The sequence below is a fragment of the Triticum dicoccoides genome, chromosome 7A (assembly GCF_002162155.2).
Source record: "Triticum dicoccoides isolate Atlit2015 ecotype Zavitan chromosome 7A, WEW_v2.0, whole genome shotgun sequence".
NCBI lineage: Eukaryota > Viridiplantae > Streptophyta > Magnoliopsida > Poales > Poaceae > Triticum > Triticum dicoccoides.
In genome coordinates this window covers 505664796-505683529 of record NC_041392.1, presented here as the reverse complement: position 1 = coordinate 505683529, position 18734 = coordinate 505664796, and the positions used below count along the sequence as shown (strand labels likewise).

The following is an 18734-nucleotide window of genomic DNA, read 5'->3' as shown; positions in this document are numbered from 1 at the left end:
GTCGCGCCTTCCACGCCCGCGCCCGCGCCCATCGACCTCAACGCCACCCTGGTGGTCGGTGGCTCGTCGTCCAGCGGCACGAGGAAACACGCGCGACAGACGCCGGCTGACGGTCTCCCGGACGCCCGTAACCTGTTCAAGGAAATGCCGTCTGCCGTCGACGAGGACTACATGCAACACCTCATCTTCGAGGGTGGTGCGCCGGACGCTGGCTACGATCCCAAGGAGACGCAAAGCCAGAACGGCCGTGGGGCGTTCACGCCGGCCGCTGGCTATGATCCCGATCAGGCGGCCTTCATGCCGGCATTGACCTGGATGGCTTCCCCATCGACCACGAGTTCCCAAAGGACTATGGGCTAGAGGAAGAGGACGAGTGCGACATCGAAGTGGAGCCTTTGTTCGAGTATGAGCTCGCCAAACAAACCGCCGGTCCTAAGTCAAAGCGCAAGAGCAAGCGCACGAAGGCGTACATAGCTGCCGAGGACAAGCTTCTTTACGAGTGTTGGCGAGATATTGGACAAGACCCAAAGACGGGCGCCGAGCAAAAGCATTCGACCTTCTAGACTCGTGTGCACCGCGAGTTTCATGATCGCAAGAAGTTTCCACCTTACCAATTTGTGAGCACGCGCGGGTGGGTCTCCATTTCCAAGCGGTGGAGGGTGATCTAACAAGAGTGGAACAAGTTTTGCGCCACCCTTAAGAGCGTCAAGGCCCGCCCCGTGAGCGGCATCGGCGTGCAAGACATGGTATGCTAGCAAGCCGCTCTCTTTTGTGCCATCAAGATCACTTGCTCATATGCTTGCATGGAAACATTTTGTAGGCATTTCAAGCTTTGGAGGCATTCAAGGTTCAACACAATGGCAAGTGCTTCAACCTCTCCCATTGCTATCGGGTCATCAAGGACGAAGAGAAATTTAAGGCACAATATGCCGCGCTTAAGGCACGTGGGGGGAAGGACACCGTGGAGGATGTTTGGGAGGGCGAGCCGGCACGACCGCGGGGGAAGACCAACTCCAAGGAGGACAAGCGAGATGCGGCCACCAACGCCTTGATCGCAAGCGTGGACGGCATGATGAATAAGAAGGACTCAAGGGAGGAGGAGCGCCGGCGTTTCAAGGCGGAGCAAAGTGGATGCTTTCATGGAGATCCAAAGGAGAAGGCTTGATCTTGACGCCGAGAAGCAATCCAAGATGTTCGAGCTCGAGGCGGAGAAGCAAACCAAGATGCTAGAGATCGAGGCCGCCAACGCCAAGACAAAGGCGAAAGAAGTGGCTCTTGCAAGCATGATGACCGGGGTGGAGATTATGAAGGTGGATCTCAACGCCTTGTCGTCAAGGAAGAGGCCGTGGTTCGAGAAGATGCAGGCCGACATGCTCAAGTTCAATGACGAGTGATCTATGGCGTCGAGGGGCCATCTTTTTTGTATGCCGGCATGACCACGGGAGCTGCGATGGTGTGGTCGAACTCAAGTCCCACCATTTTTTGTGTGCTGACATGTGTGCCGGCCGGCTGGCGAGTGCGCCAACATGAACTGTGATGTTTTCTGAAGCCGGCATTGTATGCCGGCGCTGGCATGGTGCCGGCATAAGACATGGCCGCTGACTTGATTTGCCGCGGGCCTTTTTTATTTAAAAATTGAATACGGACATGAAATGGATTGACGCATTGGACGCATTGCCAATTCAAAGGCAAAACTGAACGGACGGCAGGTGGGCGGCTGACCCAAACGAATAAACAGCGGGCAAATGCGACATCTGTTTGGGCCGCTCCATTGAAGTTGCTCTAAGAGTCCACTCATGGCACGTGCGTGTGAAGCACTGCGCTCTATCACACTCCCGTTGGCAGCTCTCCATCCACTTGGCCATTGACACGAGGATGTCGTGTTGCCCTTCTCAAACTTCCTAAAAACGGCACGCTCGCACGTCAGTTGTTGTTGTTGCTCTCCCCGTTGGCGAAAAAAATCGAATTACTAGCAAAAAATGGTTTTATGAAATCTGAAAAAGGCGAAATAAAAAAGCCTTCTTGAATTTGAAAAGAGTTCATGAATTCAAAAAGTATGCCCATGAATTTTAAAATTACTCAAAAAACATGAACTTGGGAAAAATTCATGTTTTTCAAAAAATGATCTCAAATTTAAAAAAAGTTCATGAATTTGATGAAAATATTCATGTTTTTAAAAATGATCCCGAATTCATTTTTCCCAAATTGGATTTTTGATGAATTTGAAAAAAGAATCACGTGTTTGAAAAATTTCATGTATATAAATTTTTCACAATTTGGAAAATGTTCCTGAATTTGAAAAATATTTTAAAAAGTGTTCACATATGTTCACAAATTTAAAAACAAAAACGTAATACAACAACAACAAAGCCTTTAGTCCCAAATAAGTTGGGATAGGCTAAAGGTAAAACCCATAAAATCTCACAACCAACTCATGGCTCTTGCACATGGATAGCAAGTTTCCACGCACCCCTGTCCATAGCTAGCTCTTTGGTGATACTCTAATCCTTCAGGTCTCTCTTAACGGACTCCTCCCATGTCAAATTCGGTCTACCCCGCCCTCTCTTGACATTCTCCACACGCTTTAGCCGTCTGCTATGCATTGGAGTTTCTGGAGGCCTACGCTGAATATATATGCCCAAACCATCTTAGACGATGTTGGACAAGCTTCTCTTCGATTGGTGCTACCCCAACTCTATCTTGTATATCATCATTCCGGCTCGATCCTTCCTCGTGTGGCCACACATCCATATCAACATACACATCTCCGCCACACCTAACTGTTGAACATTTCGCCTTTTAATCGGCCAACACTCAGCGTCATACAACATTGCGGGTCGAACCGCCATCCTGTAGAACTTGCCTTTTATCTTTTGTGGCACTCTCTTGTCACAGAGAATGCCAGGAGCTTGGCGCTAGTTCATCCATCCGGCTTTGATTCGATGGTTGACATCTTCATCAATATCCCCATCCTCCTGCAGCATTGACCCCAAATATCGAAAGGTGTCCTTCTGAGGTACCACCTGGCCATCAAGGCTAACCTTCTCCTTCTCACACCTAGTAGTACTGAAACTGCACATCATGTACTCGGTTTTAGTTCTACTAAGCCTAAACCCTTTCGATTTCAAGGTTTGTCTCCATGACTCTAACTTCCTATTTACCCCCATCGAACTATCGTCAACTAGTACCACATCATCCGCAAAGAGCAAAACAAAAATGTAATAAAATAAAAATAAAACAAAAACAAATAAAAGTAAAAACTGACCGGAAGCTTGACAAAACTGGTTGGAAGTTTCACAAAAACTGGTTGGTTCTTTTGCAAGCGGGATAAGCTAGATGGCCGGCCCATTAGCAACGAACGTGGTCAGACAGGTGTGCCCCTTAATGCTGTCAAATATGATTTGCGGCTAGTTAGTTTCAGGGTTTTCTTGATTAATTAAAGTCACAGATGACAAATAGAAGAAATGGAACTAGATAAAACCAATGTACATACAATTGTTTCAATAACGGGATTAGAGACCAGTTCTTTTGGGCGGCTTAAAAAATAAGCTACCTCTCCCCAGCTTAAAAAATAAGCCGCTCTGAAAATTTCTTGCGGCTTCTAGGCCCAGTTCTTTTTAGCTTTTGATTCTTCAGAATCAGCTTTTGGGAAACTTCTCATAGAATCAACTTCTCCCAAAATCAGCTGTCGAGTTCTTTTCTGAGATTTTGGTCTCTGATTATGGGATGAGTTGTATGCTGAAATGTCCGTAATGTCCCTGAACTAAAACTGAGTGTTGAATTGCTAACACTTGGTTGTTTTGAACAAATTATCATCGAATATGAGCATGAATATGATTTATGAATATTTTAGCTTGCTAAATATTACAATAAAGAAGGTTTCCAAGTTTCCTTTGCTACAAAAGAAGTTGCTAAATATTATTACAAATAGACTGACTAATCTCATGGTACAAGACTGGTAGCAATAGCATCACGTGTTTCGGCCATGGTACCGTCATCTTCTGGTGGTAGAGCGTTGGCGCCTGTAAATGGCAATGGGGGCTGCACATACGCATCATTGTCAAACTTGTCAAAATGCTCATCATGCAACTTGCTATCACGAATGAAGTTGTGGAGACACATGCATGCAGTGACAATCATCTTTTGGATCTCCGGTTTGTACCGTGGTATGCCTCCAAGAATTCGCCATTTCATCTTGAGAACACCGAATGTTCTTTCAATGACATTTCGCAAAGAAGAATGACGATGGTTGAATGTCTCATGTCTACCAATGGGTGGGTGTTGTTGGAACTCTGGTACATGGTATCGTTGCCCTTTGTATGGTGCTAGATATCCAACCCTGTTTGGATATCCGGAGTCCACAAGGTAATATTTATCTATAGTAAAACATCATAAGCTATTAGAAATGTAGTATGTATCATCATGTACATAACAAAATACATACAATAGATTACCTGTGGGAGGTTGTGGAAAATGATCATAACGAACTATAGCATCGCTCCATACACGTGTGTCATGAACAGATCCGGGCCATCCAGGAACAACAAAAGTGAACCTCATATCAAAATCACAGACTGCCATGACATTTTCACTTGTAACCCCTTTCCTATTCCTGTGTTGTGGCTCCAACTCCTTAGGCACAATCACTTCAATGTGTGTTCCATCTATGGCTCCAATAGCATTTTTGAAATGAGGCCAGAACTTTGTTTTTCTTAGTATGGGGTGCGGTTCAGAGAAAGATGGATCAATAGGCCTAATGAAATCGCCAACCATGCGTACAAGTGCATCAGTTTTAACACTTCCATTTGACCACTTCTCATTCATCCTAGGACTTGGCAAATAAGAACATGGCATCTTCTTCCCAATCTTGGCACGCTTCGTACGAGGTGTAGCTTCGACATCATGACTTTCACAACCTGAATCATCATCCATATTAAAGCGAGATGAACCACTTTGATATGTGGGAATTGGCACCCTAGCATGTTCATTTGTGACACAGCAAGCATCAAACACCTCTCTCATTTTATCCTCCTCTACTAGTGGAGCATACCGGAACTTGGCAGCTAACGGATTTGCCTGCAATCAAATACCAGGACTCACGGTTAAATAATGATAGAAGAACATCACTCACTACTTGAATAAATGACATGGCAACAAAATACCTTTACCTCCAATGCCCACCACTCATCTGTAGCTGCAATGGTCTTTGTATATTCATCTCTACCAACGCCAGTTGCTTTCTGAGTCAATGTCTTCCATACACTGTAGTCTGCTCTACATATATCCCATCTATTCTTCAGTTGGTCGGAAGAATAATTTCTCCCGAAGCGCTCATTGAACTTTCTAACCAAATTAGCTTTTCCGATGTCGGTTAAAGTGGTGCCACCATGGTTATTAGCTCACACCTCCTCTACACATGCATCCATAAAAATGGTATGCGCTGCACTGTCCCGGTTTGCTTTAGGGGGCTTGGTTTTCTTTTCTTTCTCCATCTACAACGTCTATCATTAGCACATAGCAGTAGCAAAATAGAACCACTCACAACTAGGATTGAGCAATTGTAGTAGAAAAAAGAATTTTAAAAAATCATCTACCTACACAGTACAGAAAAGAACTCTTGTTCCTTGTACAGAGAAGAATCTAACAAATAAACTAACATCATCTACATCCATCCATCAATCAAGCAAATCATCTACATCTATCTAGCAATACATTGTTCCATGTACAGAAAAGAGCTACAAATCATCTACATCCATCTATGCATCCACTCTTCCATGTACAGAGAAAATACAAGAGAGAGAGAGAGAGAGAGGCTCACCTAGGCAGCGGACAGAAGACAACAGCAGCCGGCTTGATGGGCTCGTCGGGGCCGGCGGAGGACGGTGGGGAGGGCAATTGGCGCCGGCGGGGCGGAGGACCTCAGGGGCTGGCGGGATGGGGGTCGGAGGAGGCGGCGCTGAGCACTGCTTCGGCCGGCTGGATGGGCGCGTCGGGGCGCGCTCTTCTGCTCCGGCAGGGTTCCGATAAGGCGCGCGTCTGGGCTCGAGGGAGGAGGGGCGGCGGGTCAGGAACCCTAGCGGCGGCTGGAGGAAACAGAGCGAGGGGGGAAGAGCGAGGACAGGGGAGCGAGCGGCCGATGTGTTTTCTGGGCCGCGGTCGGTTGGGCTGTGGAAGGGCATTTTGCTTGTAATTTCGTGGTGAGATAGGGGTACAGTCTGAAAACCCAAACGTTTTCATTTGCGGGAGGTCTAGAATCGCCAGAATCGACCCAAAACGCTGCTTTTCGGTTGCATTGTCGATTGTGGTCTGATTTTGACGATTCTACAGAATCAAAACGAGTTCTTTCTAGCTTTTGATTTTTCAGACCCAGAATCTCCATAATCGGGTCAAAAGAACTGGGCCCTAAATTAGTAAGCTCATAACTAGTTTAGAAGCCCCAATGAATAAGAGAGGCAGCTTATGAAAAAAGCTGGGAAGAAGACGGCTTATTTTTAAGCCGCCAAAAGAACTGGCCCTAGACCTTGAAGTAATCGACAAACCAAGAAACGACGTGGTGAGGACCACTCCTCGTTTTGAAAGAGAATAACAAGGGACCCAAAATAAAGCCATGCATATTCTGAGCCTTCAAGATTAATATAGTACCAATCCGATCAGTCGTCCTCTGTCCCATAATTTAGAAACGGATAAATAATACTTCCTTCGTCCCATAATATAGGATCATGTTTATGTAATCAGCATCTCTATTGGCCTATGTACAAGTACAACCACCATTTTCTGTCCTTTACATGTGTGGCGAAACACTTCTGATTTCATTACCACACGATGAATTATGCTCAACACTAACAAGTAGTATATCACTAGTTGCAGCAGCAGCTAGTACTGCAATGTGTAGTAAAATGTAGAAGTATATTTTTTAGAGAAAAATAAAATCTAGAAGTATTTAAGAGAAAAATAAAATGTAGAAGTATAGACGTATATCTTGGTTCTCAGCCTCAGGCTAAGCCAGTATCCATCCATCGATCCTTGTCTTGCCTGTACATATCAACTTATAATCTTTTATGCAACGATGTAGTAGAGTGTTGCAGCTTTCAGTTCTCTGGCCTTTTGGTAGAATTAGTTGATTTATATAGCGTATACTATTAGCACCAGCTGCTTAACCCATGGACGTCGTCGAACTGCACAGCGTCGTCGTCGACCATGCCGCTGTCGTAGACGCACTGCCCCTGCAGGGCGCCGTCAAAGTAGTCAGACCACCTGAGCTCGCCCAGAGCGCCGGCGTATTGGTCGACGTGGCCGGAGATGGTGTCGGTCGGCCCGAGCTCCAGCCACGGCAGGGCGGCGCCGACGTCAGCTGCCGTCAACGTGCTGGAGCTCGACGCGGACGGGATGGCGCCGCAGTGCTGCTGCAGCGCGCCCATGTGGAAGGCGCAGCCTTCCTGAAGGCTCGGCATCTGGTAGGATTCGGGCACCCCGTTGCCGGCGACACCGCCGACGGGCCAGTCCAGCGGCATCTTCAGGCTATCCAGCATTTTCTCCACCTGGTCCTGGGCCAGCGCCGCCGTTGTTGGGACGAGCTCGGCATCGCTGAAGACCGCTCGGCACGCGGTGGGCGACGTGGTGGTGGCCTCGGCCAGCGGCTTGTGGGTGGCGGGGTCGATGCCGCGCTCCCTCAGCTTCTTCTTGATGTATGAGTTCCAGAAGTTCTTGACTTCGTTGTCCGTCCGGCCGGGCAGCTGCGCGGCAATCTGTGACCACCTGAAAAGTTTAACAGTTGGATGTCATTTGTAATTCGATGGACTGGAAGACAGACAGGCAAGGTGACGTACTTGTTTCCTAGCATGGAATGGAGGTGTATGATGAGGTCCTCCTCCTCCTGCGAGAATGTGCCCCGCTTGAGGTCTGGCCTCAGGTAGTTTATCCACCTCAGCCTGCAGCTCTTGCCACACCTCTCAAGTCCTGATTAATTCAATAAGTTGCTACCAATTAAGTTAAGAGCGGGGCACAAAGTAATCCAGCCAAGATATCCGACGCGATTGTTCTGCTTTTCCGAAACTGCTAATTGACAATGCAGCGCACCTGCACACGCTCATATGCATACGGTCGGTCATACCTGCAAGCTTAGGAACGGAGCTCCAGCAGCCGTGGCCGTACATGGCAATGTGGTTCATGAGCTTCTCGTCCTCCTCCGGGGACCAGAGCCCTCTCCTCAGCCGCTTCTTGTGGCAGCACGACTGCTTCGCCATGGCCGGTCGGCAGCGCGCACTAAAACGCGGCGAGGATATACTGGAAAACAAACGGCTGGACAAGGATAGAGACACGATGGTGGCAGCGAGGAGAGGGAGATCGAGGCGGAGGTATAAGAGGAAGAGAGGAGGCGCAGGGGGCGGGCGGTCGCTTTCAGGTAGGTGTGCACCGTGGGAGAGTGCCCTGCCTGACCCGGGTGCCTTCCTCTCCTCCATCTGATCCCCTACCTTTGCCGCTAGCTGCATGCACACGTACAGTTGCGCAGGACTTTGCTAGCTGTGCAGTGGTAGCTCGAGTCCCCCCGCCCGGGAAATAAAGGTGTAAGTCATGCATGGCTCATGGATCACGATAAGGCAATCTTCACCGGTGCATGCTCATAGGCCTCACAGCTGTGGTGGGGCAGTTGACCACTTTTCTTCTCCTCTTTCTCTCTCTGCCCTCTTTCATGCCTAGTAGCTTGCTAGTTTCTTTTTGCCTAATTTCTGTCGCTTTTTTTTGGGCGAAAAGCCCTAAGCCATCTATTAAGCGTTACAGGATCTTACAAACACATATGTAAAAAAAATTATTCAAATCCTTGAGGGTGTCAAACTTCCTCCTATATTCACAGGCGGCGTGTCGTGAGCACCTTTCCACTTCACACCCACACAATCGGGATTTGATAAAATAGCTACGTTTTTTCTTATTTCATTCGGATATTGTCAATCTACTGTCCATCTTGTTTTTTAGTTTTCTCCTTTCTTTCTTCTCAGCCTATCTTCATTGGATGGACTTACGAAAGAATAATATTTAATCTCCTCATCGCGATTAGGATCCCATGAACCAGGAGCGCCAGCACCGGTTCCTCGATCTTCCTACTGGAGGTATGGTCATGACTTTCATTCATTCATTTTATTCTTTGTTCTGTTGTGGAATCGAACCACTCAAAGGATTTAAAGTCCTTTTACCAACCAGTCAGAACCAATATTTCTCTATTATATTTTGGTTTTTTGCGCCGCCACTAGGCCTCCGCCTCGGCGGAGTAAACTTTTTTAAACACAGAAGCTTATAGAAGCAGCGGCATGGAAGTCGTGGATGCAGACTGGGAGATGCTGGCTGCTGAACTGCGAAGTAAATCGCCTCGCCAAAGAAGAAAATGCCGAAGGGCTGTAAAAAAATGAAAACCATGAAAACCATCCGAATCCAGAAGGATCCACCAGAAACCCAAACCGCCAGATCCCAAAAGATCCACCGGAGACACGGCTCCACACGCCCTCTGCTGCCAATAAGCACAACAAGGGAACGGGGAAAGAGCAGAGAGAACATTGTTCGACACTTTTCAAGCACAAGTGCCTTGCTGCCCCAGACCAAACTTGAAGATTCTGTAAGAAAACCTGAAAAAAGTCACTCGTGTCATTGCATGACAGGTCCAGATTTGATGTCGACCTCGCCATCATCCCAGACCATGCAACGACTCTCTATTCTTCAATGAGCTAGCCAGGTTGGGCTGCCGTTGAAGATCACGGAGCCGGATGACCAATGTCACCGTCAAACACCGCCCGAGGAACACTATCACTCAAGCATACATCTTCTTCGCCGTCCCGCAGCAGCACTCCAACTCCTCCCTATGTAGGCCGCACCTGATTAGGACCTCCCCGCCACCGCCACCATCACTGCACCGATTTTGCCCGACGATGTGCCCTAGTGGCGGCGAGAGGGGGAGTAGATGGAAATACTTCTACACCTTAGAGTATGCGCCAGTTTTCGGATCATTCCTTCTTGACATTCCTGGGCCAGACGAATGAGGCCCACATTCAAGAGGGGGGGGGGTTCTTGGCCCAGCCCAAAGGACCAGTAACCGGCACAGAGAACCCCCTAATCCAGGACTCCGTCAGTACGGGCTTTGCACGACGACACATCCTAGTGGTGGCGAGAGGGGGAGTAGATGGAATGGCTGTTAGGGCTTGGCTCGCCCTACATTCACAAAACATTTATTATCGTTGTCTTAAACCTAGAGTAATTTTGGTTGCTTAGTTAATTTATTTATTGAGTCTCACCACGACCTATATATAAGCTTGTGGCCAACATTGCATGTCAATGCTGGTATGAGTTCAGTTGAATCAAAGCTACTTTGTCATCCCCAAGGAGCACTTGTTCCGTGACATATACTCCCTCCGTCCCAAACATTTAGTTTGGGCTAGAGGGAGTATAAAATATATGTCTTCAAATTTTCAGGTGAGTGGTACCGTAAACAATTTTCCTTTATGTACTTTGCAGCTTCATACTCCCCCCCTTCAATCATTCGTTGAATAAGCGGGTAACATTTCTTAACATCCCTACCCTCCAATTATTTCTCGATTTCTTCAGGGAATTGTCTTTTTTGTCTAAGAACAAGTGCAAATTGATCGTCCCCATCCATGTGATTTTGCAGGCTGGGGGCACGCTTGTTTCATGGTTCTTTTCGATAATTTTTCCAGCAAAGTTTTTTTTGACCCTGTGACCGTAGAACAATTGTTCTACGGTATTTTCATTAATATAAAATTATGTACAAAAAAATAATACATGGGGTGAATCACCCAATACCAGCTCTAGGCAACATAATCATAAAATTACAGGAACTGTTCAATCCACTGATCTATCTTGTCGCCCTTAGCTTGCTTTGACCTGAGAATGATGTGTTGCAACCCTTCCTGTAGGTAGAATTTCCAGGTGTTCACATTGGGTGGCGCAGCTCTAAATATCTTATCATTCTTAACCATCCATATACCCCAACAGCTCATGATATTGATCTCCATTGCAATGTCCTTAGGTAACCCTATGATGGTCAGCAAAATCTTATCATAAGTGGAAATACCTCTCTGTCTGTTGGGGAATATGCAGTTCCAATAGCTTAGTGCAAAGTGGCAGTTCTAGAAGAGACGAATCAATGTTTCTTGGGAGTTGCATCTGAACATAGCACACAGTTGTTATCAGGTAGGTACATCTTTCTTCTGTGAAGCAGGTTCCTTGTGCTAACTCTGTCATATAGTAGCATCCAAAAGAAAATCTTGTGTCTGAGTCTGCAGTTGGATTTCCATATCTGCGTGAAGATGGTGTGAGCTTCAGTCTTGTCAATGAGGTTTTTGTACATCTTCATTGATGAGAATTTGGTGGATGCCCAGAATATCCCCACTGATCTGGCTCTTCAGTGTGCATAGTACTATGAAGTTGGTCTTGTAGGAGGTTGAATTGATTGAATGCTTGCTGGGAGAGTGGCCTGTGAAAACAAACCTCTAGCTCCTGTTGCTCATGAATCTGTCTCGGGGTGATTTCTTTGTTGATGGCCAAGGAGAAAAGTTCAGACAGCTTTTGTTGCAGAGGCATATCGGACCAATTGTCATGCCAAAGCAGAGTGGTGTCTCCCTTTACTGGTTTGCATATGGCATTAAGCTTGAAGGCAGGCAAAGTTTTTAGAATACCTCTCCACCAGAATGAACCCATCCTCTTGTCACCTAGTAGGCTATCTTGGTAGTATGTTTCCCAAATAATCTTAACCCAAGGTGTGTCAGCCTTATTAAAGAACTTATGCAGGAATTTCACAAGTAAAGCCTGATTATGTATATGGATATCTACCTAGGACTCCCAATCCACCATGGGATTTGAGTATACAAACTTTCTTCCATGAAACCAATATTGATCCTCTTTCATGGGTACCAAATTTCCTCCAGAAACAGTTCATAAGATATGTATTGATCTGCTTGACAACTGTTTTGGGTATCCAAAGGGTACACATAAAAAAAGTTGGCATGCTTGTGAAGACTGATTTGATGAGGGTCAGAGGGTGCTTGGATACGTTTTAGTCTCATGACTAAAAGTAGTGAGACTAATACTTGCTAGCCTCACCCATGCTTGGATCCAAATACTAAAGAGACTAAAATTAAGTTAATGAGCATTTATTATCCTCCAAATCCTCCAATCCAGAACTCGCCTGTGTTAAAGGAGAGGAGTTAAATGAGGAGAGAGATGCCTAATCCACATTTTAGTAGGTGTACCCCTGACTAAAACATTTTAGTCTCAAGACTAGTTTTAGCCCCTCTTTAGTCAGGGGTGCTTGGAACTTTAGCCTCTTAAAGAGACTATTTTTAGTCAGACTAAATTAAGTCCTTTGGATCCAAGTACCCTCTTAGTTTGTCTTCAGAGGATAGCAAAATGGTGTAGTTCAAAAGTCTTAGATTCAATTATCGACCTACTATCGTCCCCTGGATAAAAGGATTGGCGAAAAGGGACCATGCATCAACATGCATGCATGCATGCTCCTGTGGTTCCGCGTCTTGTGATCCGACATTCACTTTGATTCAACTACACAACGCTCCATATTTCTCTTCTTCCCAGGGAAAAGATGGATCATTCAACAAAGTCCCCCTCGACATATGTAACACCTCTGTCAACATGTGATCTAAGCAGATTTCAGAAAGCTAATTAATAAAATCGTCAGGGCAGTGGACGCAGCAATAATCTCATGCATGCATGATAGTGACAGAAAAAAGTTGCATTTGATAGTTCCTAGTAGTACAGACTAGAGAGACCACAGATCACTGTTCATGCATGCAAGTGTGTACGTGTGAGCACTTCTGATTAGAAGCAACCATGGTACCTACAGGCAACTCAATCAAAGCGTATCTTTGCTTTTCTAGCCTTCCAGGTTCTGCCAACGCAAGGTTAGGATATCTCTAACCCCGCCCATCATACCAGACATCCAAAACGTTTGCGAACGCATCCGAACGGTCCGTGGCACGCTAGCGACGCCGACTATGCGATCCGATGCATCAAAAATAAAAGCAAACACGCCCGTTTTGTTAATTATGACTTCTTTTTTACATAGCAAAAGTGGCTTGCCCTAGTCTACTCTGTGCCGGCCGTAGGCACGTCCGTGTCCCACCTAGTCTTCCTCGCCAGAGTCCATCGCATGTCAATTGACGTCACAGGTGGAGGTGAGGTCAACCACCAACGTGTCCGGCCTCGTTGTCGTCCTGTAGCATCTGGAACATGGAGACCGGCGGCACTGCCTGCTCCTACTGCTCCTCCTCCGCCTTGACCACGTCGAAGTGCGCATGGGCCTTGGCAAAGCTCGCGGACTGCGCGGTCGTGGGCTCGGGATCGAGATCGGACGAGTCATCCTCCTTCGGCTAGCTCGAAGAGGCAGACCCGCTTCTATGCGTTTCATGCGTCAGTCCTGCCATTTGTGGATGGTGCCTGCGATCTCATGTCGGTGCCACAACGGAAGGCGCTTCCACCACGTTGTGCCGCTCGCGATCATTGCGCCGACGGTTGTCGTCGAAGGAGGAGGAACGAAAGCGATGGTGCACCGACGGCCGTGAACGGAGGAGTAAGAGAAGCGGAGAAAGTGTGGTTTGTGTCGTGCACAGACGTGTTTATTTGTCGGTCGCCGGCCAGGCCAAGCGGCGATTTGATGTGGGAGCTCAAAGTTGGTTTCTCGGCTATTGCCCCTGTGCAATCTCGAGCAGGCAGGCGGAGGAGCATCCATCTACAATGTAGTAGGAATCCGTCCCGTCGCCCTATCCAGCCGCGTCGCACTGAGCCGACATTAACTCGGCGCGGAGATTGGAGTAGCAGTTAAGCGGGAATAAAGATGATTTTGTGTGGTCCGAGGTGTTGGGAAACGTAGTAGAAAACAAAAAAATGCACCGTACAAATGAAGTACCCAGGATGACAATAAAGATGTGAGAATAGATCAGATCTAGATTGGATCGCCCACCAAGTAATGTAGCGGAGAGTAGAGTTGGTGAAGCGAGTATGATGTAGACACTACTAGAAAAATGCCTATAGATGGGCTCAAATTAGTTATGGGCGATGATTGGCACCCGTCACAACTAATTTGGAGAAGTTTCAGTGGTGGGTAAGTAAAAGCGCCAGCCACTACAAAATGTTCAACAATGGTGGGTAGTATTTTTGACCCGACACTCCTAAGTTTTCACAGAATTAGCTGTCGGATAGAAACAACAGAGGGTGGTATTTTAGGGCTCTGTTGTCGATGTAGCTGTGGCGGGCAACTATTACTACCCGCCACTACAATATTTTGCTAATCCGCGACAAATATTCAAAAATATATCCAAATTTGCAGTGTTGGAGACGTATTAAGCATCACCAAGTTTAATTCCTACTTGTTCTCGAGTATGTAAATGATAAAAAATGAATTTTTGATGTGGAATGCTACCTAACATGCTCATCATGTAATCTCTATTTTGTGGCATGAATATTAAGATCTGAATGATTCAAATCAATAGTTTATAGTTTAACATAAAAAAATAATAAGAAGGCATACCAACAAACAATCAATATCTTTGAAAATATCAATGCTGAAGAATGTTATCCCTACAAAATCATATAGCATTGTCATGCTCCATCTTCTTAATACAAAGTATTTATCATGCACAATCCCGATGACAAGCCGAGCAATTGGTTCACACTGTTTAATGCGCTTCAGCTTTTTCAACTCACGCAATACATGAGCACAAGCCATGGATATAGAATTATGGGTGGAATAGAGTATGGTGATGGAGATAACATTAAGAAGACCAAAAAGGAGAAAGTCTCATATCAACGAGGCTAATCAACGGGCTATGGAGATGTCTATCAATCAATGTCAATGCAAGGAGTAGGGATTGTCATGCGGCAGATGCACTGAGAGCTATAAGTGTATGAAAGCTTAAAACTAAAACTAAGTGGGCGTGCATCCAACTTGCTTGCAGATGAAGACCTCAGGCATTTGAGGAAGTTCATCATTGGAATGTACAAGCCAAGTTCTATAATGAAAAATTCCCACTAGTTATATGAACCTAAAAACATAGGAGACTCTTTATATGAAAAACATAGTGCTACTTTGAAGCACAAGTGTGGAAAGGATAGTAACATTGCCCCTTCTCTTTCTCTCATTTTCATTCATTTTTTTGTTGAGCTCTTTTCTTTGCCTCTTTTTTGTGGGCTCTTTTTGGCCTCTCTTTTTTCGCCCGGAGCCTTATCCCGATTGATGGGGGAACCATAGGCTCTATCATCTGGAGCCTCAAAATTACAATCGATACTAGAACAAAATATGACTCTATATGAATGCCTCCAACGGTGTACCGGATGTGCAATGATCTAGCATAACATGTATAAAAAATGATGAACAGTGGTTGAGCCACAAATACTATGTCAGCTATATGATCACGCAAAGCAATATGAAAATGACGATGTATGTCATAATAAAATGAAACGGTGGAAGTTGCATGGCAATATATCTCGGAATGGCTACGGAAATGCCATAATAGGTAGGTATGGTGGACGTTTTGAGGAAGATATAAGAATACTTATGTCTGATAGAGCGTATCATAGCACGGGCGATGCACCGGCAAAGTTTGCACCACATCTCAAGTGAGAAAGGGCAACACATGGTCCCGAATAGGCTAACAAATTGCGGAAACTTGAGAGTACGTATAATCCATGGACTCACATTAATCATAAAGAACTCACATATTTATTGCAAACGTTTATTAGTCCTCGAAGCAAAATACTACTATGCCTTCCGCTAGGGGGTAGATTGGTAGGAAAAGAACATCGCTCGTCCCCGACCGCCACTCATAAGGAAGACAATCAATAATAAATCATGCTCCAACTTCATAGCATAATGAGAGACTATACGTGCTTGCTTAAGGAATCACAAACCTTAACACCAATATTCTTACTAAATCACAATTACTCACTAGCACATCCCACATATTACCACCTTTATATCGTAAACCTATTGCAAGAAATCAAACTTATCATATTATGTGATGTACATGAAAGTTTTTATTATACCCATCTTGAATACCTATCATATTAGGACCAAATTCATAACTTGTACTAATTGCCATTACTAATAAAAACTCTCAAAAAGATATAAGTGAAGCATGAGAGTACAACTATTTCTTTAAAATATAAGCACCGTCGTGCTCTACAAGATATAAGTGAAGCACTAGAGCAACTGCCTAGCTCAAAAGATATAAGTGAAGCACATAGAATATTCTAACAAATCATGAATAATGTGTGTCCCTCTCAAGAAGGTGTGTTCAGCAAAGATGATTGTGACAAACTAAAAATCAAACAAAGCAAAGACACATATAATACACGATGCTCCAAGCAAAACCCATATCATGTGATGAATAAAAATATAGCTCCAAGTAAAATTACCGATAGTTGGTAGAAGAAAGAGGGGGTTCCTTCCCGGATATCCCCAAACTTAGATGCTTGGGAGTCTTTGAATATTATCTTAGGGTTCTTCAGGTATCCTCAGGCTTAGGCTCTTATTGAGGGTATCCCGGACTAAGGGGTCCTCGGGCCGCTGGCCTATCTCTCATGGGCCGGACTAGTGGGCCGCTCTTGATTCATCAAAGGAAGGCCAGACTACAGGCGACCCTGTGCTATGGAAGGAAGATTACACAAGACTTGGTGCACAAGACGAGGACTCTTCTAAATCCTAGGCCTCTGGTGCATTATATAAATCGAGGCAAGGCTAGTCAATAGATGATAGAAGAATCATCATCCTACTCATCTGTAGCGACCAGACCTCAACCAGTCTGATCTCTGTGCATCAGTGTCATCCCTGGATCAGTAATGCTGACACGCACAGTACTTGAAGGATTTATAACAGAGTAGCAATCACACACTTATTACATCGAATGTCTCAAAAGAGAACTTATTGCAATAAATATGGCTTAAGGCCATCTAACAACGGTAACAACGGAAGGCTTGGAAGATAAGCGAGTCCATCAACTCCAACGGCATCACTGAGTATAGAACCACGACCTAAAGGCACCTTACTCGTCGTCTGAAAAGTCTGCAACATGAACGTTGCAGCCCGAAAACGGGTCAGCACATGGAATACGCTAGCAATGTAACACATAGAGGGTAATGAAAGAATAAAGCTACACTACATGCATATATGGCCGGTGGAAAGCTCTATGGTTACAGTTTTTGCATAAAGCCAATTTTTCCCTACTGCAAAGGAATAAATTTTATTTAACTATCATGGTGGTTGTTAAACATTGAGAGTGTAGACACCCTCTCAATCCCAATTAAGCATCATCATTAAAACCCAACAATATTAGTTAAAGTAACATGATGAGATTCACATGATAATCCAAGTACTAGATAATCAAGACGTCCATAACCGGGGACACGGCTAACCATGATTAGTTTATACACTCCGCAGAGGTTTGCGCACTTTTCCTCACAAGACTCGATCTCCTCCGTTGGGATTCTCGCACTTCCTGATGTTTGAGAAACGGATGACTGAGATATAGTCTTTCAGAAGCGCTAGCACCTTACAATCGGGTATTTAGTACCAACCTACATCCCCTACATCTGCTAGTCTACCACTGTAAGAGTTCGCACGACTTAGTCAACTGTGCTAGAGCCCATAGTAGCTTGTGGCTGTACACGGAAGTTTCTAGTATGAATAATCTCATGATCCCCTTGAGCCTGGGTGGCGGTCCATAAAGAAAACAGGCAATCGCTAGAATACCCAGGTGCCTCAATCCACCCAGATGTGTGTTTAAGTTTTCACCTTAAATAAACCATTAATTTAACAATCTCACATCTGTCATGGATACACTCACCCAATCCACGTCTACTAGCATAGCATGGCAAAATAAACAAACGTAGAAGTAACTCCCAAGGGTTTGATAATAAAACAGGTAATAGGTACTACCTCATCTACTTCCCAAAACCCACAATTTAATTAGATCCTAATCATGCAATGTTTGAGGATTGATCTAATGCAATAAAACTGGGTAGTAAAGAGGTATGATCAAAGTGTTACTTGCCTTGCTGATGATCCGCGAAACCTAGAGATTCAAAGTAGCAAGCGGCGCACTCCGAGTACTCTATCGCAAACAAACAAGCATTCAATAAGTACTCATCTAATGCACAGGTAAAACTCAAATAAGAGATCTAACCAGAAAGTTCAACTTAAGAACTCCGGTTTGCAAAAAGAATCAAATCGAACGAAACAAGGAAAGTCAAACGGCAAAAGAAACAAGCTTCGTTTACTCATCTGGATCTAAGTCAAATTTTACAGAAGCAAAATCTTGTTTGAGTTGGTTAAACGGAAAGAGGGTTTCAAGACAAAACTCCAGACGCTTGAATCACCTGATTCTGATAAACGAGCGAAAAATTATACTAGAACGAAAATTGGATCAGAAATCGCGATCAGAAAGGATCGCGGAATATCCGAGAAAAAGAAAAACGATGAACAGATTAACGAATGAATGTTCGTTTTCTTGAACTAAACAGTGAACGCATCCGTTAAAACGAACGAACGAGCGAACGCTCGCTAAATAAACTAAACCGGAAATAATCCAATCTAAAATAAAAAAACAGATCTAAAAAAACCGAACGAAACCAAACGGAAAACCGAAAGGTTTTCTCGAGGAAAACCGCCAACGGCGGGGTGGTGGTCAACCTCGGCGGGCGGCGGGCGGCGGGGTCGGCGGGAC

At 45.2% G+C, this 18734-nt stretch overlaps 1 protein-coding gene across 1 annotated transcript; it reads right to left on the bottom strand.

Moving 5' to 3' along the window:
* Positions 1 to 6669: 6669 nt before the first annotated feature.
* On the bottom strand, positions 6670 to 8504 carry LOC119331338 (myb-related protein Hv33-like). The gene is made up of 3 exons (XM_037604506.1): positions 8111 to 8504; positions 7827 to 7956; positions 6670 to 7755 (listed from the first exon to the last, which is right to left on the bottom strand). The coding sequence occupies exons 1-3, from the start codon at positions 8487 to 8489 to the stop codon at positions 7140 to 7142; spliced, it is 1125 nt and encodes a 374-aa protein (XP_037460403.1). The 5' UTR covers positions 8490 to 8504; the 3' UTR covers positions 6670 to 7139.
* Between the last annotated feature and the right edge of the window lie 10230 nt (positions 8505 to 18734).